The sequence below is a fragment of the Ochotona curzoniae genome, unplaced genomic scaffold (assembly GCF_017591425.1).
Source record: "Ochotona curzoniae isolate NIBS_2020 unplaced genomic scaffold, NIBS_Ocur_1.0 scaffold_2476, whole genome shotgun sequence".
NCBI lineage: Eukaryota > Metazoa > Chordata > Mammalia > Lagomorpha > Ochotonidae > Ochotona > Ochotona curzoniae.
The window spans coordinates 15,993,009-16,015,738 of NW_024467095.1; the positions used below are offsets into that span (position 1 = coordinate 15,993,009).

The 22,730-nt window shown below is 43.9% G+C and overlaps 1 protein-coding gene across 1 annotated transcript in view; it reads left to right on the forward strand.

Moving 5' to 3' along the window:
• PARP12 (poly(ADP-ribose) polymerase family member 12) overlaps positions 1 to 22,730 on the forward strand; it is a 41,287-nt gene that overhangs the window by 12,467 nt on the left and 6,090 nt on the right. Inside the window, exons 4-8 of the mRNA XM_041001945.1 lie at positions 532 to 633; positions 7,563 to 7,686; positions 13,752 to 13,947; positions 16,889 to 17,030; positions 19,514 to 19,610. Of these exons, the coding sequence (XP_040857879.1) occupies positions 532 to 633; positions 7,563 to 7,686; positions 13,752 to 13,947; positions 16,889 to 17,030; positions 19,514 to 19,610 (661 nt within the window). The remainder of the gene's footprint in view (positions 1 to 531; positions 634 to 7,562; positions 7,687 to 13,751; positions 13,948 to 16,888; positions 17,031 to 19,513; positions 19,611 to 22,730) is intronic.

A 22,730-nucleotide genomic window follows, 5' to 3' on the forward strand; every position in this document is an offset into this window, starting at 1 on the left:
TATATGCTTCATAGGGGTGTGTATGACAGGTTAAAACTCGTTGGGATGGGACTAATGAAAGCATTTACAGGCCCTTGCTGTATAACATCTTTAAAAAAATTAAGGAGGTTTCACTTTGAGATGGAAGTTTTCCACTTACTGCTTTTTTCTTTGTTATTATTAACCGTTTCCAATAGTTCACTGTCAAGTTTTTTTTTTTTAATGGATTCTTATCTAGTTTGTGAAAAATAGTCCTCTGTTTAACCTCATAGAAAATTGGATGACAGCCAGAGTAGAGAAAGAATTCTGTCCCTAGCATCCTGGCTTTGGTGGGCAGCCATGTGACCTTGAGTTCCCAGCTGCTCCCTGAAAAGAGATATGTATGTCTAGGGTACTTTCAACCCTAACAGCGTTTCTCCGCATGCCTTCCCACCTGGGTCTCATGCAGAGAGATGAATGAATTCTCTTCTCTCCCTTATACCTTGCAGTACTATAATCCCATATCAGAGGCTTTGCTGGAAGTTGACAGATTTTTGTAATATCTCTTTGTAGAAAGAAGAAGCAGTTCAGGTCCTGTGTCCCCAAACACTCCCAGCCAGGAGGAGAGTGATCAGATCTGCTTGTATCATATCCGGAAAAACTGTAGTTTTCAAGGTAAGTTGGCGGAGCCCCTTTCTCTCCCTTGTTCTGGTTTCTAGAGCTCTGCCCTGAGATATCCCCTGCGAGCTTGTACTCTCCAGAGAGCTTGGGGCCTGGCATTTTGATCCTACTGGTATTGAAGTTACCCTTTTGGGGGAATTTAGGATAGAAAAAAATTCTTTATCAGAGTGTAGCTCTTGAGTTTTGGTTAGCATATCTGGTTAATACTGCAAATGAATGTCAAGTGTTAGCCTTTAGACAGCTTAACACAAACTCATAGGCCTACATGGTTGGTACAAGAATGCTCAGAGTAGGGATTAAAGGTAATCACTCCCAGAGGGTGCTTAGGTTTAAGTGCCTTGGAAGCTGGGGAAGACGTCTCTGAGGAGTAGTGTGTTAGCTCTTGGGCAGTGAGGACTTGTCTAAGTCAGAGGTTTCTTCTGTATTATCCGGTGAGACCCACAGTCCCTGTTTCTTCGGAAGTAGCAGTCGTATCTATGCGTGTATATGTGTTTTCAATCAACTTATTTTCTTAACTGCTGGCCTGAGCCTTGACAGAAAAAAGTTTTCTAAAATTTGGTGACATCTCTTAAAAACGACTAAGATATCTTGTTTTGTTTTCAGTCTTTAAGAATTATCCAAACAATTCATGAATACTTTAACTTTGTAAGAGTCAAAAGATATAGACTAAAGAGTGAAGTCCTTTATTCTTCCCCAAAGTAATCTCTGACTCTGTGGTTGTAATACTTGTTTTTAAAATGAAATCATGTCATAATGTATTTAGCAGGCTACTTTTATTTAGCAATGTTGTGGAGATTTTATTTTTTTGCTATGTTAATACATGTATATCATGTATGTTACTTTAAAAAAATTATTTGCCAAAACAGAGTGACAGAGAGAATTTTCTGTCTTCTGGTTCACTTCCTAAATAGCCACAATAGCCATATATGACCATCCTGAAACTACCAGGAACTCCATTCGGGTATTCCACATGGGTGGCAGGAATCCAAGGACTTGGACCATAATCTGCTGCTTTTCCAGGTGAATTAACAGGGCACTGGATTGGAAACAGTGCAGCCGGGACTTAACCAGCATTGTACTATAGGGTGCTGGTGTTTGAGGCAGTAGCTTAACACACTGTACCACAACACTGGCCCTGTCAACCTCAGTTTTGAAAAAACTGTGCAGTGTTTAACTATACTGCTGTTCTGTTGACTATCTATGATTTTGTGTATCAATATTGATAAATAGTTCTTCTTCAGAAATCTGTCTATTTTTTTTTTATTTTTTTTTTATTTTTTTTTAAAGATTTATTTTTATTATTTTTTATTGGAAAGGCGGATATACAGAGAGGAGAGAGAGAGAGGAAGATCTTCCATCCGATGATTCACTCCCCAAGTGAGCCGCAACGGGCCGATACTATGCCGATCCGAAGCCAGGAGCCTCTTCCGGGTCTCCCACGCGGGTGCAGGGTCCCAAAGCTTTGGGCCGTCCTCAACTGCTTTCCCAGGCCACAGGCAGGGAGCTGGAAGGGAAGCGGGGCTGCCGGGATTAGAGCCGGCGCCCATATGGGATCCCGGGCGTGCTAGGCGAGGACTTAACCACTTGCGCCACCGCGCCGGGCCCAGAAATCTGTCTATTTTTTTTAGATTTTCTGATTTCTTGCCTTAGGTGTTTTTAGTAATTCCTGATGATGCTTTTTCAGACATTTTTTTCCTGGCATTTTCATTTTCAGGCTTTTTTCAGACATTTTTATCTTCATGCCATAATATTGATATGTAACTGTTCCTTTTGCAGAGTCATTTTATTCTTGTTTCTTATATTTGTTTATTTTTACATGTCTAAGGGATCACTTGTTGGTATCTGCTCTGAAGGCCTTGATCTTGGAAGTGTGCCTCTGTGGTTTGCTGGAATGTTTGTGATTTACAGTGAATATTCCAAGGTGTGTGTTGGCTGGGGGTCAGGAAGCTGCGGCCAGCACTTGTAGGTAGGTTAGGAGTCCGTAGTGACGTTCAGGTTGGACGTGTTAGAACTGGTTAGAATCAGTAGGGAGAAGGGCAATCACACTGGCTGGCATGCCCAAGTGACCCCGCGGCTTCACTGCGGAGTGTGATATCACAGTGCCTGCCCACCTGCCCCACCCCACCCTGGAAGATTCACAAAATGCTCCACAAGGTCTTTTCTCAACACTCAGAGTTCTGAATTTAGTCAGATTAGGTGAGTGTTCTCACATCCAACCACCCCTAAATGCTTCTCAGTTTAGTGGCACTTTGGCCACTGTAGCTGCGTCCTCACCTCACATTGAAAGATGGCATCTCCCCATCCACCACTGACCATGCAGGTTGCTGCTAGATAACATCTGCTCCTGTGTGTGAATACTGTCTTTGGTGCTCCATGAAATCTCTGTTCTGTAATCTAAGTTCTTTACTGAAAATTTCTCCAACTGTCCCCTGGGTATGTGGTCCTCCATTTATTTCTTTGACATTTTCTCATTGTTAAAATCAGTGTATGTTTTCACTATTCAATCCTCTTGAATTTTCCACACATCCTTCTTAGGTCATCTCTAGATTACTTGTTTATTTGAGGGGCAGAAAAACAGGTAGAGGGAGCTCCTATCCACGGCTTCACTCACCAAATGTGTCTATTGGCTGGGACAGCTAACCTGGATCTGGGAGTCAGGAATTTAATCCAGGTCTCCATGTGGATGACAGGGACCCAGATACTTGAACTATCATCTTGTGCCTTCCAGAGTGAGTACTAGCAGGAAGACAGAATCATGAGTAGAGCCAGGACTTGAACTCAGGTGCTCAGATATGAGATGTGGAGTACCCATGGGTATCATTTTCTTTAAGATTTATTTTTATTGGGAAGGCAGATTTACAGAGAGATCAATCTTACATTCATTGTTTCACTCTACAATTAGCCTCAGTGGTTGGAGCTGAGCTGATCCAAAGCCAGGATCTTCTTCCAGGTCCCCCACGCAGGGTCCCAAGGCTTTGGGCCATGCTCGACTGCTTTCTCAGGCCACAAGTAGGGAGCTGGATGGGATGTGGAACAACCAGGACAGGGAACCAGCACCCACATGGGACACTGGCACTTAAAGGTGGAGGATTAGCCTATTTTTGCCATAGTGCCACTCCCTGCCACCCGTCCCCTCCCAGTTGGTGTCCTTATTGGTAGGACATGTACCCTTTACATTATTTTTTGTACTAATATAAGTGGTCTGTAAGTAGTTGCTATACTCAGAAATACGGAGCACCAAAATTTGTATTTAATACAAATGTAACTTTTACCCCCAAATATTTTTGATCTAAGGGTGGTAGAATCTACAGGTACTGAGCCTGTGGATACTGAAAGCTGACTGTGTATTTGGTCAAAGTACCTCTCACCTTTTTCCATCATTATGGTTTACCTGAAGAGTGGCATCCTGTGCTTTGTACTTCTTCTACCGAATAGCGTGTATTCTTGCCAGTAGCTTCATGTTGAAGTACAGTGAGCTTTCCATGCTGTTTCTTTCCTTTCTCCCTATCCTCTCCTCTGGGATTGTGGCAGTTCCGTGTGATGGCTGCCACAGTTTGAAGAGGCTATTGGTGATTTTCTAGGTAGCAGGGCTGGCTTGAACTTAGGTGAGGCAAGTGGGCAGCAAGTGTTAAAAGCAACATGCACGTGAGGACCTGGTTGCTCAGGAGCCAGGCAAAGGTGCAAGAGAGCAGCCAGCTGGAAACCAGAGGTCTGAGTTATATTATGTAAGTAGCAGTGTGGGTAGAGCATTGCATCATAGAAAGTCCCGTAAGGAGGTGAAAGTGTTTTCAGGGTAGACTAGATCTCTTTGACACCTCTAAGAGGTCCAAACAGTTGGTATCATACTGCTCTTGTGACTTTGGTGTAGGACATGTCAGGGTTGGGATGGGGTTCTGGTGTAGTTGAATCTCTCATGTGGTCAAATGTATAGCAATATTGAGCAAAGTAGCTTTCCGAGTGGGGTGTTTGACTTTCTCATGATCAGCTTCTTTACAGTCATGAAATGAAATTAGTAAATGGTGTAACCTTCTGACATTTTCAAGAATCAATGTCCCCATGCTACAGGCAACACCCTAGGTAGCCTTGTACTTTGGTAAATGTTACACTGCTAGGAGAAAAGCAGCCAATATCTGGCAGGCATTCTGGGCCTGGTTACTGCCAACTCTGTTAATTATACCAGTGTGCCTGCAGAGTTGCTTATTCCTTTTTTTTTCTTTTTTAAGATGTGGGGAAGTTGAATTGGGCAATGCTAGGCTGGAACACATCACCCCAGCCTTCAGGTGGAGAGCTCAGAACACCCAGGATATTGGTCTGGTGACTTATTAGAGTGGGAGTGACTGAGGACTTTAGGGGAGGAATAGCTTCTGGGATATTCCAAGGACCAGACCACTGTGCTCACAAACAGGTGAGGGAGCTAAGACCAAGTGGAAGAGAGGAAGGGAGGAAACCTGAAGCATGTCTGGATCACACCAAGGCACTCACCCATGTGGGAGACCTGGGCTAGGCTAGATACCATCACCTGCTGGCACACACAAAAGCTAGGGCTTGAGAGGCATGCATGGCTGGGTTATGACACGGGACACTCCAGCTCATGAATGTCAGAGCAGGGAGTGGGCCATGTCAGCCTGGGCTGCAATACCTACCAGAATGCGAGAGAACTGGATCTGGGAGCAGATTTTGTGGGGAACTACAGAAGATTTTTTGGGCCCACCTCTGTAGGATTGTAGCAGCCACTGGTTTGCGTACAGAGTTGTGATAGTGACAGACCGAGCCAGGCTGGATCACAGAACTCAACCCTGATGCTTGTGGGAGCTAGGGCTGGAAGGAGACCAGGTTTGGCCAGGCTGTAGCACCCATCAACACATGCAAAGGCCGGGACTAAGGTCAGATAAGGCCCAGCAGACTGCAGCACCTACCAGCACACATGAGATCTAGAGCTGAGAATGGGCCTGGTAGGGAAATTTGGGGATCTTCTTCCCTGTTAGACCACAGCTCCTGCTGGGGAGCACAATAGCTAGGGCTGATGGCAGGCCAGACCAAGCAAGGCTGCAGCACTGGTCAGCATTTGTGTGTGCCAGGTCTGAGGACAGGCTAGGCTGTGCCAGGCCATAGCACTTACTGGTACACATGAGAGCCAGGACAGGGTGTTGGCTCTGTCCGGCTGGGCTAAGCTGCAAACCTGCCATAGGAGCTGAGGCTTCAGGTGTCCACACCAGGCTGGTTTGAAGCACTCCCCAGCATGTGCAAGATCTGGAGGTAGGAATGGGCCTGGGAGAACTTTGGGGACTCTCCTGCTAGGCTACAGCTCCCACTGGTGAGTATGAGAGCTAGGCTAGGGGCTGACTGCACTGGGTAAGGCTGCAGCAACTGTTGGCATGCTTGTGGGCTGGGTTTTGGGGTGGGCTAGACTAGATTAGGCTCCAGCATTTGCTGATGATGCTTGGACTGGGGAAGGACTAGGGTGGGCTAGTTTACCACACCCTGTATTGTGTAAGATAGATTGGGTACAGGGCAGTTGGCTAGTCCTAGCATCTGCCAAAAAGTGTGAATGATGTCAGGCTGAATTACAGTACCTCCTGGCAGGTTCAAGATCCAGAGCTGAGAGTGGGCCTGGTAAGGGAACTGTGGGCACTCTCTTGCTGGGCTGCAACTCCCACTGGCGAGCATGAGAGCCAAGGCTGGGGGTTGGCCGTGTTGATCAAGGTAGCAGCACCCATTGGCATATGTGTGGGCCAAGTCTGGGGGCTGGTGAGGCTGAGCTAAACTGTAGCACCAATGAGAGTGCATGAAAGACAGCTAGGGAGCAGGACAGACTGGTGAGGGCCACAGCACATGGTGTCATATGTGAAAACAAAGGCTTGGGGCAGGTGTTGTGGAAGTTATAGGGAGTCACCTTGACTAGGCCATGGCATCTACTGGTGTGTGTGAAAACTGGGCCTGTGGCGGGCTGGGTTGGATTACACCACAGCACCCATCAGTTCGTGTGAGAGCTGGGGCTAGGGGTGGAATTGACCAGGCGGCTGCATCTACTAGTATGTGCATTGGGTGGTGATGAACTGTACCTGACCCTGCACTGGTTGGCGCTCACAAGAGTCAAATCTGAGGTCACCCTAGGTGAGGTTTTTTGGGGGAACTCCCAGCTGTTCCACTGGACTCAAACCCTGGCCACAAGGAAAGTCACAATTTATGTGGACCAACCTTGGAGTGCAGATATTGTGACTGGGCCTCATTGGGTGCTGATTCCTGTGCCCTACTGCACACAGGAGACATGATGGCTCATCTAGGCCAATAGAGAACATTGAGTGTCTTGTCAGGATGGAGAACAGAACAGGTTGGACTTGTTCTGGACTCTCCTGGCCTGTAGTTTCAGTAAGTTGGACTTGGTCAAGCTTGGTAAGATTTTCTCAGCTCTGGTGTAATGAGGCTGATGACATCTCAGAACTATCAAGACCACTCAAGTAACACTTTCAGAATACTTTTTGCCACTTCAGGGTCTCTAATGTGTCATCAAATGACTCTCCCATCCCTGGGTGCTGATATTGTTTAACAGAAAGGCCCTCCCTGTGGGCACAGGAGAGAAAAAAAATTGAAATATTGGTCCTACCCACCTTCCTCCATGCCTCAACCCTCTCCACCCTAATGGGAGACCCACTCAGTTATGTGAACAATATTAACATTTAATTTTTAAAATGAAAAAGAATATAGAATTTATTCAAAAGGAGAACAGAAAAGGAATATGTGTAATATAAAATGTGTATTTCAATATGTACCTACATGTTCAAGTATGAACAGTATCAAAATGAAGACTGCCTCCTGAATTTCCAGAATATGTTCAGATTAGCTGGCACCACCATACTCATTGACAGTCACAGGGCTATGCTATGCTATGTGCTGCTGAATTGTCATCTTTGTTTTTATTGCAGATAAATGCTATAGAGTTCATTTCCATTTGCCATATCGGTGGCAGTTCTTGAATGGAGGCAAATGGGAAGATCTGGACAAAATGGAGCTTATTGAAGAGGCATACAGCAATCCCAGGAAAGACAGGTAGGAAGTATGCCTCTGTCTCAGCCTTGTGTCTTGGTTTTTGTGTGCGCTGTGAAAAGTTTGATTTGAACAGGGGTGTTTGGTTTCGATTGTTCCCCCTGCAATCCTGCTTCCAAACACACACACACACACACACACACACACAGAGCAGCCTGATTTAGAGATGGAAGCTCTGGCTCACATAGGTACTTGGGAACAGTTTTCTTCATTCCTGAATGGAGAGGAACTGTGTATAAAAGAGAAGATAGTACCAAGACAAAATAAGTTAGCACTTATTTGGTGCTGGGTTTAGTCATGTGCATGCATGCTCATTTAGTGTTGCAGGATCTGTTAAGTTTTAGCCTTTTCTGTAAACTCATACAGTTGAACTGCCATTTATTTTATGTAAACTTTGATGTTTTTAAGTTTCTTAAGTGTATTTCAGTATTTTCACTCAGCTGAGAGTAAACAGAAATGTTCTGAGTAGACTTATTTCAGATGAGGGTACTACAAAAAAGTTCATAGAAAAATGAACTAAAAAATTTGGATGAAACAGTTTTGAAACATATGTGTAGTTTTTTCATAATGTACATTTCCATGAGCTTTTTGTTGCAGCATTAGTTTGTGTACTGCTTGAAGCAAGCATCCATGAACTTTTGTAAAACCTCTGGAACGTGTGTCAAATTCAACTTGTTAAATATGTTGCCAAGAAGGGAATTGGGGCCTACTTTTTGAGTATGTAAAATAAATTTGAGTTTAAAGTATCTGAAACAAATTTGTTCCCCTAGAATTACTAAATAACTCATACACTACTCCTAGTCTTTTTTTTTTAAAGCAGATTATACACGAAAGTGCACCATTAGTAAGTGTGCAGATCAGTGAGTTTTCACAAATGCATAACCTCATGCCAATTGTGATAGAGATCACTATTAACATCAGAAAGTTTTTTTATGTTCCTCTCAGTCCCTGTAGACACAGTTCTGACTTCTCTCAACATGGATTAGTTTTTTTTTTTTAATTTATGATTTATTCGTTTGAAAGACATAAACAGATCTTCCATGCACAGATCCACTTCCCAAATTCTCACAACAGCCAGGCCTGGGTCATACCAAATCCTGAAACTGGCAGATCAGCTCATCTCCCACTGAGTGGTAGGGCCTTCATTATTGAAGCCATTACCTGCTGCCGGTTAGGGTACACGTTAGCGGGAAGCTGGATTGCAGACAGAGCCAGGACCTGACCCTGTGTACTCTGATGTGGGTAGCCCAAGTGTTTTCTTCTTGATGCTCCAAATACCAACTCCCTTTTGATTTCTTTGCATGCCTATTTTATCAGGTACTGTGAGACATACGCTAACACTATGAATGAATCAGTTTCTTATTCCACTAATTTTTATAAAAAACTTATAATAGACAGGGACATCTGCTGATCATTTCCCAAATAGCTGGGCCTGAAACCAGTAACTAGGGTCTCAGTCCAGGTCTCCTTAGTAGTTCTACAGAACAGAGTTTTATTTTGAGAAGTGAGTTAATACATGTAAAACTCAAAATAGTTGGGGTCAGCATGGTGACATAGCAAACTAGTCCTCTGCGTGCGGCACTGGCATGCCATTTGGGTGCTGATTCGAGTCCCAGCTGCTCTGCTTCTGATCCAACTCTCTGTTGTGGTCCAAGGCCTTGGTCTGTGCACCCACATGGAAGGCCTGAAAGAAGCTCCTGGCTACCAGCTTTAGGTCAGATCAGTTCAGCTGAGCTGTGGTTGTTGAGACCATTTGCGGAGTGAGTCAGTGGATGAAAGACTGATTCTCTCTCTCTGTAACTGTTTTAAGTAAAGTAGATAAATCTCTTTCTTTTAAAGCAAGCTTCTAAAAAAAAACAACCCTCAAAATAGTGCCAGGCACATGATATGGTATGAGTTATTACTGTTATTTTTTTAATCACAGAAGTTAAAAGGTAATATTACCTGTAATCAGTATTTATTTAAATTTATACAACTGCCCTTTTGTTTTTCATTCACCATCCCTTTATTCACAGCTCTCCTTGTGTATCATTTTACACTTCTGGTCCATTTACTAGAACTTGATTTAGTAAGAGTCTGTTGGAAAATATGATTTTATCTTGTCTGAAAATGTGTTTACTTTGCACTTCTTGTGTGTGTGTATGTGATCAATTCAGAATAACTTTATCTTGATTTGATACATCCTATTCACGAATAAGAATATTTTTATAGATACCAGCTGTTAGGACTGCACCATATTATTTAGGAGCATAATTCAACCCAATATAGTTGATAATTTATTTTCTTTCTGGCTGCTTTCAATATTTTGCCATTCTTTGTTATTGTAAGATATCTTTAAGATCTACATATTGATTTTTTTTAAGAAATTCCTTTCTAAATGTTTGTATAGGTGAGGGGGCTGTAGATTCCTGCAGGTCTCTGGGTGGGATGGGAAGGGAAGGGATATGGAGGGAAGATAGGTGAGAGAAAAAAAATCCCACTCTGCTGTGGCCATGGGGTTGGCCAGGGGAGATGTTGTGTCACTCCTTGTTGCCCAGATCACCTCCATGCCATAGGACAGAGATGCTCAAACCCTTGTTTTTGTCCCAGGGACCGTGATGGGAGGGAAGAATGGCCCGAGTGTTTTACTTGAGTAGTCTCAATGGTTCTGAGATAGTTAGCTTCTGTGTGCCACGTATGAGATACCACTTCCCATATTTGCTGGCTGTCTGTTTCAGTATACCCATAGCCTTAGGTGCTTGGTGCAGAATTTGACCTGCCACATTGTTCAACCTGCTGTTCTTTCCATCTTTTGGTGAGGCACTCAAAGTTCTCTTTGAATCAAAGAGGGTGTGATTTCACTGTATTTCATGGGGTCAGCAATGAAAGGGCCAAGTCCCACAACATGTGCTCCAAGGCCTGACTAGATGTCCATGTACTATTCCTTGAGGCGGAGTGGACCCATCAGGCTGACTCCTAAGAGCCCATGTGCACCAGAGCCCAACCCAGCCTGCTCTGCCCCCAGAACCAGCTTCATGTGTGCTGGTGGGTACTGTAGCCTGGCTGGGGTGATTCCCAAGAACCCCAACCAGGCCTGCATCCAGATCTGGGCCCTGGTCATTCCAACAGGTACTGCAGCCTTTCCTAGTGTTATTCCAGATCTGGCACACATTTGTACCAGTATGGTGCTGTGGCCTGGATTAGGAGATCCCTGAGGATTCCTTCCAGGCCTGCCCCCACACCCAGCCTTGCATGCACTGATGGGTGCTGTGGCCTAGTTGAGGTGACTCCTAAGAAAAGTCCACACCTAGATCTGGTTCCTGTGCATGCAAATGGGTGCTGTGGCCCAGCCCAGCCCACCCCTAGAGCTGGCTCTTGTGTGCACCAGCAGGTGTTACAATCGGTCCTGGTCTGCTCCAAGATCCAGCACTTTATGTTACAGGCAGGTGCTGTGGTGTAGTCAAGGAGACCACTGAGGTCCCTTCCCAGGCCTGTTCCCAACCTGGCTCTCAGTTGTGCTGGTGGGTGCTGTAACTGACTTGGTCCAGACTGGTCCATACTTAGCCCTGGCTCTTGTGTGCACTGGCAGGTGTTATAGCCCAGTCCACCCCACCCCACCCCACCCCAGCCCACCCCAGCCTAGCTCTCATGTACACTAGCAGGTACTGCATTCTGGCCTGGCCTACCTCAAGACTCAGCACTTTTTTGTACTGCCAGATACTATGGCCTGGTCAGGGAGACCACCGAGAAACCCTTCCCGGCCTACTCCCAGACCTGGCTCTCACATGCACTGACAGATATTGCAGGCTAGTGTGGCCTGGACTTCCCCAGCCCTAGGTCACATGTGCTGGTGAGTGCTGCAGCCTAGCCTGGCCTGGCCTACCCCTGCCCTGGCTCTTGTGTGCATTGGTGGATGCTCTGGCCTAGTCAGAAGACCCCTGAGAGACCCCTACCAGGCCTGACCCTAGCCTTGGTTATTGTGTGCCCCAGTGGTTACTGTGGCCTAGCTGACACACTCCACAACTTGGCCCTCATGTACTCTGGTAGGTGCTGTGACTTGGTTCAACCCACCCCCAGAGCCAGTATTTTCTTATATTGGTGTATGCTATGGCCTAACCGGAAAGACCTCTGAGGACCTGTACCTGGCCTGCTGCCAAACCTGGTGAGCTGCAGCCTAGCCCAGCTCAACCCACCCCCATTCCCAGCTTTTGCCAGCAGGGGCTGCATCCCTGCCCAGCCCAGCCCCGCCCTGCCCTGGTTTTCACATGTCCTGGTGGTAGTTGCTGTAGGTTAGCCTGGCATGGCCCACTTCCAGCCTTGATACTCACTAGAAAGTATTGTAGCCTAGTCAGGGTGTCCCCAAAGAACCCTTACCAGACTCACCTCCAACACAGTTCTCTTGAGCTGTACCCTAGCCTGGCTTGGTCCGATCCCAGCCTCAGCTCTTGTGCATATTGGTGGGTTTTCCCTCTGACCAGGGCGGCCCTCTGGATCCCCCCTTCTGGTCCACCCTGTCTCCTGTGGGTGCTATGGCCCCCTTCTGCAAAAACCCTCAAATAATTTTTTGTATGTTGAACAAGCCCTCAGTAGCCCCATTGTCCCTCAACTCTTAAGCCTACCCCTCACATGCTTATGGCAGTGATGATGGTAGTGGGGTGCCCGCAGGCTAAAACTCCTCCATTCAGGGGAATAGCTATTCATGCCCCCCATTTCCCAAATCACTAGTTCAGCTCCATCGAAGACTTAGTGTATCCCATTTACTGTGATTTAGAAATTAAAATTTTTTATTTACATATAAAAATTCTATTTTTTCCTTCAAATTTAACTGGTTGATTTTTATAGATTTGATCATTACTGCTGTTTCTGAAACTCAGTTCAGGTGTCAGCTTTTAATCTTTGTTGTTGCTGACTTTGCTCAGTTGGTATTGTATGTAATGTATGCTCTGTGATTTGATTTTGAGCTTAACACTTGATGAAACTATTAAATTTGGGTATATTTTTGAGTCCGGCATTAAAGGTGAATTCCTCCAAAGTGAACTTGTGTTTACTTCTGGGAAGACTTTGGATCTTATTAATTTCCATACAGAAAGTATGAATCAGCCTAAAACTTTTGTGAGGCTTGAGTGATTTTTAAGCTTTCCTCCACTATCCAGGGCCAACATGAATGTTGGCAAATTTGCTTTACAAAGCAGGTTTCTGACTGTTTTCAACCCCTCCCCATTTCTTAGACTATGTCATCTTTTAGGATCCAATTTTTATGCAGAAATATCTTTCAAGATCCGGTCCTGTCCTTTATGGGGACCCTATATTTGTTCTCTGTTTCCTCTTTGCCACCCAAAACAAGGCAGTTGGTCATTATGCATTGACACTGCCCTTGGACAGCTGTTGGCTTCAGCTCTCACTCACCTCTGCTTTTGTTCCTTGCCTTTGGCCAGCAGGCAGTACTGCATCTAGAAAGGGAAGCTCTCCTGGTGGCCAAGTGTGCAGGCTGTGAAACCAGAGTGCTTCCCTTACATCCCAGCTTGACTGTCCAGCACATAGCTGACCTTGGTCAGATTTCCTAACCTTCCTGGACTTCTGTTTCCCTTGTGTTAAGTGGAGATAATAGTCTCCAATATCATGGAGTTATAAAGACTAAATGTCCTAAGAGAGTCATCCTTCACAATCTGCAATTATTGGTTACAGGACTCTGTATAGTCGCCAAAATCTGCAGATAAGAGTCCCTTAAAAAAGATTGTATAATATTTTCACATATCCTCCTATATAGTTTAAATAATCTCTAACTAATACCAGGCAAATGATATGTGAATAGCAATTATACTATGTTATTTATGCAATAATGACAAAAGTGTTTGTATCCAATGCAAATACATCTAGTTTTGCATTTTACCTTGATTTTTATTATTTTTGTACAGCAAAACCTACTTGAAAAAGCAAACTAGTCTACTTCTAGAAGCACTTTTTAAGCATCTGCATGTCCCAGTTACTCTTTATCGACTGGCTGTCTTGTTCCTGCAAGGGTGGGGCTGAGAGATCAGTGTTCATTTTGCTAGTGGGCTTTTCAGAGTACCTCTTGTTTTCCTTTGCAGAATTGTGTGTGCTCCGTCGGTCAGTGGCTTTCACGATGACACTCTGCGCTTTGATTCAATGATGTTTGGCCCTGCCCAGGCTCGCCGCCTCTCCACAGCCTCCTCCGTCACCAAGCCCCCACACTTCATCCTAACCACTGACTGGATTTGGTACTGGATGGATGAGGTTGGTTCTTGGCAGGAATATGGAAAACAGGTAAGTGTGATGGATCCATTCCAAATGCAAGCTCAAGGAAATGTCACCAGGGTCACCCATTGATAGAGCGGAAGCCCTAAGATCCCTGGGTGTGGGAAAATTAATGGCAAAATTATATAATTTTGTGCCCATTTGTGTGATTGTGTCCATCCTTGAATGATTAGATATCTGTTGGCTTGCAGGGACTGAACGACCAAGGGGGAAAAAAAAAACAGATCAGATTTCTTCATTGGTTTTGTTAAATGAAACAGATGCTTCTTTTGCTTGTTGAACATGTTATGTCAGAGTTAGAGGCTGTGTGGGAAGGTGTAGCTTGAGTATAATGTTTAAGGCTTTTCTAATTTACTTTGTGCCATTTCTGCAACTTTACAGCAGGTGGTCCAGTGTAAGAAAATTGATTATCAAATGTAGATTTGGAATTAAGATCAGGTAACTGCTACTGTAAGTTGTTTGAAGATGCTCATAGATGAATCATGTTCAACCTGGTCACTTTTACATGTGCAAGTACAGGAAGAGTAGTGTATATAGGGTTCCCTTTTCCAAAAGGAAGATGACATATGTGACCTGATAGGTATTAGTTTCTTGTTCTTAACTGAAGTCAGTGAAATTTTTTTGTCCCCCTCTCTCTGCCATACTCTGGTGTGAACTCCATGCAGGTTGCACATTTTGTCTCTCTTGTCCTGGTGTATTCCGCCTGCCTACAAAGGTGCATGGACTGTTTCAGGAAACAGTCCTCAGCCAGTTGAAGGAGAAAGTGTTGCCTGTGTCTGCTGCTTATTGGAGATGGTCACTGTTAACAGTGGTCAGCCTCTCCTCACCTGCTGCTCCACCCTACCTCTGTTCCTCATTGGCTCCTTCTCCTCTATGGCCTTTATAGACCAGGAAAAAGGACAAGTCTGTGGCTTGGCAGGAGTAGGAGGGAGGATGACTGACAATGCTGTAGGGGTTCAGTTTGCTTGGTGACAAGAAGAGGGACAGTGGCAGATAAGTTGAATGGCACATCCGTGGCTGTCAAGTTGGCTAACGTGGAGGCGCTGGAGTGACCCAGGCAAAAGTAGGGTTCCCTGGAAGTCCAAACTGAATTTGTTACAACTCAGGTTGGTGGTCTTTCTCTTCCAATATCCTAAGCTTTAGGTTCACCTTTTGATAGTCTGTGGCAATGAGCTGCTTGTGGAGGTCCTTGATAAGCCCTCTTGCTGGTGGATTCTAGAGACAGGTGTGGATGCACTGAGCTTTGGCTGTAAGATCTCATTTTGTGCTGTTGGCCAGTCAGCCTCATAGATTGTTCATTCTTCCTTTGCTTACGTATTTCTGGTGTAACCTTATACTTGGATTTCTTCACTTTCTGCTTTACTATCTGAATTCAAGATATGCCCAACAAATTCATGTCAAAAATTAGACACCTGCTGGTTCTGCCCTAGGAAAATATGGGAATGTGGTCCTCCCACATCTCATTAGTGCCCCCAAATGTAAATCTTAGATCTTCCTCACTATACACTGTGGTTACCATTGTTGGTCTCTTTCTCTAGGCTCTCCCTCAACGTTGTTGAAGGAAATCAGTTTTTTTTTTTTTGTTCTGCTCAGCCCTGTAGTGACATCTTTAGGGATTTTGACTGAAGGTGGAGGGCAGGGCAAGGACTGCTTAAGTTGTTTGTTTCTGTTCACCCCTTGCTTCACGTCCTCAGGCCAAAGAGAAAGGGTTGTTTTCCTTTTGTCCTTGTTGTCTTCCCCACTGTTGTCTAATGGTTTAGTTTCAAAGGAAGCCAGAGTTCAGAAGCAGAAGCTTAGGCACCAGTGGGCTGGAGTGGTAGTGCTAGGGAGAGTAAGACACTATAGGAATAGAGAGAATTACATATTCCATAACTTGAGCTTTAATTATTAGTGAATTATCAAATATAATGATGATGTTATACAACAAATACTGAGTGTTTTGTGGTAGCTAACATAAGTACTTTGCATACCTTATTATATTTCTGACCTAGTGAGGATGATATAATCTTGTATAATAGGATGACAGTGGCCCGAGAACTGTTACATACTTGAGATAAGTAAGGCTAATACAGGTTGAAATAATTTGCAAACGTTATAAAGTCAACAAGTATGGAGTATTTTCTTCTATTTTGTGTATATAAAAAAATGCCAAAAATGAGTACTTCATAAAGAAAAGAGATTTCTTTAGTTCATAATTTTGGAGGCTTAAAAGACTAAGATCAGGCAACCATATCTGGTCTCTGGTGAAGGCCTGTTGGCTGAGCTACAACTTGGCAGAGTGACTGAGTGTGCAGAAGTGTGTGAGGTAACCTTTAGTAAGAACCTACTTTTGGAAGGATACATTCCCTTCACAGTTCCGCTGTGACTTGATTCCCTCTGTACAGCATCACCACTCCAGGGGCCACGAGTCCAGCACATGACCTTTGTGGGGTATACTCCTGTAGATCTTAGCAGGATCTCAGTCAACTCAACCAAAATATTAAAGAATTGTGTTAAGTCACTATACAGGGCAGGAAAGATCGAAATGGGTAATTCAGAGAAAAAAAATAAAAGAGTTTGTCAAGGGATTAAAAAAACAGCACGAGGAGTACTGAACTCTGATTGAAGGGTAATGATGGCAAGCAGCACTGCACGGGCTGGCCACCGGGCAGTGGTTTAGAATTCATAGTTGATGTTTCACACAATTGAATGGCTACATTATCCCTGCTGGCAGTTTGAACACGTTCCTTTTCACTGTTTCCATCCCTGTTATCCTGCTCAGCAGGACCCATCCTCACTGTCTCCATTTCCCAGCCCAGCTTTCAGGAGAGCCCTGCCACTTGCATTTGTACCTCCCCACTTCTGCAACACCCTGCTTCTTGGCTCCTTCCTTCTCACAACAGGACTGTCTGTCAAGAGACCACCCACATCTTTGCTCATCATTGTGAAGTATCTGGCTTTTTCTTCACAGGGCACAACACACCCTGTAACCACCGTCAGCAGCAATGATGTGGAGAAGGCCTACCTCGCATTCTGTGCACCAGGCGCTGATGCCCAGGCAGCTACGCTGAAATTCCAAGCTGGAAAACACAAATACGAGTTAGATTTCAAAGGTACCCCAATTGCCCTCACCCAGCAGAGCCTGGGCCTTGCCTTTCTGCATTCACCTAGGAGAGCTGGATGTTCATGTTGGGGTCCTGGACTGGGGCAGGAAGGAAATGGAAGGTATGTGATCCAGAATAGGCGACAGAGCTGTCAGAGGATGGTGCTGGCTCTGCAGGATTGAGGAGAAGCTGTGTGGGGAGTTGGAGGTAGAAGGACTCAAGGAAGGGCCTGGAGCTGCTGTAGGGAGGGTGCAGCAAGCTCAGCAGGTGAGTGATGTGGTAAGTCATTCAGTTTCTGAGAGTTAACCTTAGACCTCTGTGAAGGTCTTGGTTGCTCTCTTGTGCAGCATCTGTCACCATCCAGGTGGCAGTATTACTGTTGGCCTTCCACAAGCACTTATGACATTGGTGAAGTGCCAACCATGTTAAACATGGGTTCTACATACTTTAATGTAGAGTCATGTAGTTGGTGTCATAAAAGTGGGATTTGAAGAATTTGTCCTGGTTGTTTTAAGGGACACACATGGGCCCAACATCTTTTGACTCGTTCCTTCAGTAATAAATTTTTTTTCTAAGTTTTAGTGGTTTTTTTTTTTTTTTGGTAGTTTCTCTTAATTCTTTTTGACATGGATATATCAGCCCAGCTCTGACTTGCTTCCAATTCACATTTAAATAAGAGAAACTTCCTCTACTATTTTTGTGGCCCTTTATTGTATGTAGAGGGCAGCAAAGTATCTTTGGGTAAATGATCCTACAGTAGTTGGTTCTCCCCGTGGTTGGTAGAATTGCCTTTTCATTAAGGTGGATGTGCTCTTTCAGAGACGTTCCTCGGTTCTCTAGCGAGCGCTGTCTCTGTTAGAACAGGGGTGTGCTAGCCGCTCCTGGCTGATGGCCACAAGTGCTTGGCTGGGCAGAGAGCACGGGCGATGGGACACAGGGCTACCCCACTGCTGTTAATCGCAGTATGAAATATTCCTTTTAAATATTGGGAAAATGTGGAAACATACACCAAAGGTGTAATGCGTAACCTGTGTCAGCTTGTCCCCTGGGACGTAACAGGCTCTCAGGAAGAGGGTGGGAAAAATACATCAATGCAGTTTGCTAAGTGTGTTTATTGAGTTTTGAGCAGGTGCAGTCTTTCTGGTTTTTGTTTTTGATAGGTAATAGTAGCCAAAAAGAGTTTGAAATGATTTGACTTCTCCTGTCACAACCTTATCACTGGGTAAAATGGAAACAGGTCTCAGATCTAACTGCCACATGATTGTTATTTGTTTGGAAGCCACCACATTTTAAAACACAGTCTCCAAATGACTTGTTATGTTAAGCTTTGAGGAAGACTTGGTTCTTTTAGGGATTTCATCATAAAGATTCACTCTAGGCAAGTACCAAGATTGCAGGAGCAGAATTCTGGCATCCTGTTAGCTGACATCAAGACTAAGGCAGACTGTCAAGGTCAGGGATTATTTAAACATATAGCCCAGAGTATCCTTTTTCAGGATGAGTTAGGGAAATGACCTCACTTCATACTGTCCATGGAAGAGGAGGAAGATGTCTGACCCACAGCCAGTCTGTCATTGTTGAATAAGCAAGATTCATCACAGATGGTCACTAAAAATCAGTTGCTGTATGTTAATGAGTAAAGCATTAGTGGAAAGTTATGGGGTGAGTAACAGAATGGGTCATGTAGCTGCATGGGACTTAGAAGCTCTGGGTAAGAACACAGGTAGCCCTTCACAAGTGTTTTGTAAGGACACATAGTTGGATTGTCAAAGATGTGTTCAAATGCAACAAAGTAAATTACTCTTTTAAAATTAAAATATTTTTAAAAAGTTGTGTTTGAACCCTGAAAGTGGATAGTCATCTTTGGCAGGGTTTTTCTGATTAGAGGTGGGGATGTGTTCTAATCTATAGTGTTGGTCAGTTTTTAACTTGAAGAATTTCCTAATTCCCACCAACTCGAGGATAAATGAGATTCGTGTGGTGGGCAGCAACCATTTACTAAAGATGACATGAGTTTAAAAGATTAATAAATATGGCTAAAGAATTAGTTTAATCAAAGAAAGTTTTAAGAGTAAAATTACTGTATTAACTGGAAATCCCACTAACTCAAGATGTGGTAATTTGGTCTCAGGCTGAGCCGTAGCTTTTTTTATATCCAAGCTGGGGAAATTTGCTACACAAAATAATAGTTTAAACAAGATCGGAAGGAACAATTTAAAAGCACTCATGTATAATTGATACGTCAATTACTAATCATTCCTCTATTCATTCAGCCCAGTCTCCTAAGAATACCTATTTTCTTTATGAATATTTGAAGTGTGGAAAACTGCCTTGTTTTTAGCATACTGATTTTGGGCTTTACACACTTGAATTAGCTTCCCAACCCATTTAATTTGTGTTTATAAAACATTGTGATCTATCATGCATATATGTCTGTATGTGTGATTTTTTTCTCATTTGCTGGGGTTTTTTTTTTTCCGTTTTTTTTCCAGCCTTCGTTCAGAGAAACCTGGTCTATGGCACAGCCAGAAAGGTTTGCCGCAGACCCAGATACGTGTCCCCAGAGAATGTGAAGACAAAGCAAAGCTGGTGAGTTGTATGTGGGGAGCCAGTCGCTTAGCGTGTGTTGGTTGGTGTTCCTGTTACAGCACCTTCGCTGATACAGAGCATTGATTGACCTGCATCGCTGAATGTCCTAGCACTCTGCTATCTTTCATGTTCTGCTAGTTGAAAAAGTCTTTGAAGCAGAGTAGGAACTATGAGTTATCCTTGTAAACTGAAGCTGTTGTTTAAAATTGTTTTTGACACACACACACGCACGAGAGAGAGAGTGGGGAGGGAGGAAGTGTACACACTAGGTTATATTTACAGGTTCATTCTTTCAGTGCCTGCATTGGGCACTAGTCAGAAACTCGGTCAGTCCAGGAAGTAAGTCTAAGTGCCAGGAATTCAGCTCCTTGAGCCGTCACCTGACTCCCAGCTCTACATTAGTAGGAAGCGTGAAGCTAAAGCTAAGGATGAAACCCAGGCACTCTGATGGGAGGCACAGGTACCTAAAGGAGTTTAACTGCTTACCCAAATGTCTGCTTCTGGGTAGAAGCTTAGTGAGACATAATGGCAAGGTTATACCATTTTTTTGTGATCTGCAAGCTAGGCCAGACTTGAAGTCAGCTCATCAGTGTCTGTTTTTAATGAGACAATTTGAGTCATAGGCCTGACTCTTTTAGAATATTGAAATAATGATACATTTACATCAGTGTAAATTCATGTATTTTGGTACTTGGATGTCACAGAAGTACCTCAACCTGGTATTCCAACTGATATAGCACTGTAACTGATACATTACCAAAGTACCAGGACTGGTATTATAGTCGCTAATGGGCCAGCCTCATTGGGTGGGATTCCTCATGTCGCAGTGGCTGCCAGGAGCCTGCAGGTTAGCATATGGGAGGGAGGGAGGTTGTTTACAGATGGTGGGTCAGTTCTCCAGTTTTACATTGATCAAAGCTCCTTTGAATCAATAACACTGTTTTAGTCTTGGGCAAGCGTGATGGGATTGGAGCAAGGCAAGAGAAGGCCAAGTATTCTCCCAGTTGGCCACCCAAGTGGAGAGAATGGCCTGGCAGAGGAGGGGTCCCAAAATGCCCCTTTTATAATCTGGGTTTGCCCGAGCCAGTGTGCTGATTTTAGCCAGTGTTGCTGTTAGCTTGTTGCCACTTCCATTAGCCTGAGAAACCTGCTTCAGTTTTCCTTCACAGAACATTGATAGTGACTTTTTTGGTTCTTCTAAAATCTCATAGCTGGACTTCAGTGGTTTTTTGTGAGGTGTGAAAAAGTTGTGCTGTGCACAAGGAACTGCCTTGCTGAGTCAGGTCTACCAGAGCAAGTTCCTGGGAATGTGCCTGCCTTTTTCCTTTGTTTAGTACTGATTTCTTTCTTGCATGAAAGGTTAACTGCTATATATACTGTTCTGTACCATTTTTTCTCACTTAATGATAGATCCTGATAATTACTCTATTTTGGTTCACTAGGTCTCCCTGAACTGCATAAGTGGTTCTCCATAATTTGTTTTATTATGTGTCTCCTTTTGATGGATGTTTGTGTTGTTTTCAGTGTTTGGCTATCATAAAGTATAATGTCACAGCCATCTGATGTACAGTGCTGTTTTAAATTTTGAAGATAGGTCATCAGATCAGTCCTAGAAGGTAGATGAAGTTCTTTTTCATGGGCATGACAAGTAGGCACACACTCCCCGCAGGATGCATGAGGTGCCTATTGAGATTCCTGACTATTCCACATTGCTATAGAGAGGGTCTTAAAGCTCTTGCACAGTTGTCTTATTCATGGTAGGAAAGGGTACTAAAGTTTACTTTCTCTTGTGAGTGAGATTCAGTGTTTTTCCTAAACTGTAGAGATCATCTTCCTTTTTCAGTGGAATATAGAACTTTTCATCCATTGTTCCATCTGTGTATCATTTTGCATTGTGAATGTTTCATTACATTTATTCACATTTTTCTATTTTGTCTTTCAAAATTGTCTTTGGAAAATATTTGGCATAGTGGTTAAGACCCCTCTTGGAGTTCTTAAATATTGAAGTCCCTGGGCTCTGTTACCAGTCCTAGCTGCTAGGAACTCGGGTGGGGTTGAGCATCAAACCCAGCTACTTTGATACTGCATGTAAATGTCTTAACCACTTGGTTAAACACCTGCTCCATCTCTGGCTACTTTTTGACTGATTTTATTGTGCATTTTATTTGTTTGAAAGTCAGAGTTACATAGAGAGGAAGAGACAGATCTTCCATTCACTGATTCACTCTTGAAACTGCTGCAGTAGTCAAGGCTGGGTCAGTCTGAAATCAGAAGCCTGGAGCTCCAGCTGGGTCTCCCCTGTGGGCGGCAGGAAGCCTGGGCACTTGGGACATCTTTCTCTGCTTTCCCAGGTACATTAGCAGGGAGTTGGATCACAAGTAGGAGCAGCTAAGACTAAAACCAGCACCCCTATAGGATGCTAGTTTTGGAGGTTGCAGCTTTATTTGCCATGTCCTAACCCCATGGCCCCACTTTTCAGAGCTTCAGGTAGTCATGGACCCTTACCTTAGCCTGTCGTGATTTATGTTTTTATTTATGCTGCTTGACGTTTCGGGCTTCCGTAAGCTGCGGTTTCATCAGTTCTATTCTCTGTCCTGTCTTCTAAGCTTCCTTCAGGTTCTGAGTAGAGTCCCATGAGGCCGTCTTCCTCTGTTTCCCATGTCTTGACTTCTGCACATTTCCTGTCTCCTTATTGCTCTGGGCCACATTCTGAATAATTACATTTCCTGTCTCTTTCAGCTTATGAATTCTATTTTCAGGCAGTCTGTGTTGCTAGTAAGTTTGTTTCTTGAATTTATATTATCAAGGATAATATTTTTCTAGTTGGTTATTTTTCATATCTTCCAGATGCTTTTTTAGTTTTCTTGTAAATGTTTTTAAGCATTTGTATTTCTTCAGGCACAGGAAGAATATTTTCTAATCTGTTTAATATCATCATCATTTTAAATTTTTGTGGGTCTGTTTCTGCCTGACTTGCTGATAGGTTCTTCCTCAGTTATTTTTAAACTGTGCCATTTTCCTGACAAAGTTATTTGTGGGAGTTCTTGGAGGCTTAGGATGAAGGCACAAGTCTCATGCCAGCAGTAACAGAAGATAGATTTATTGTAGGATGAATAGTGT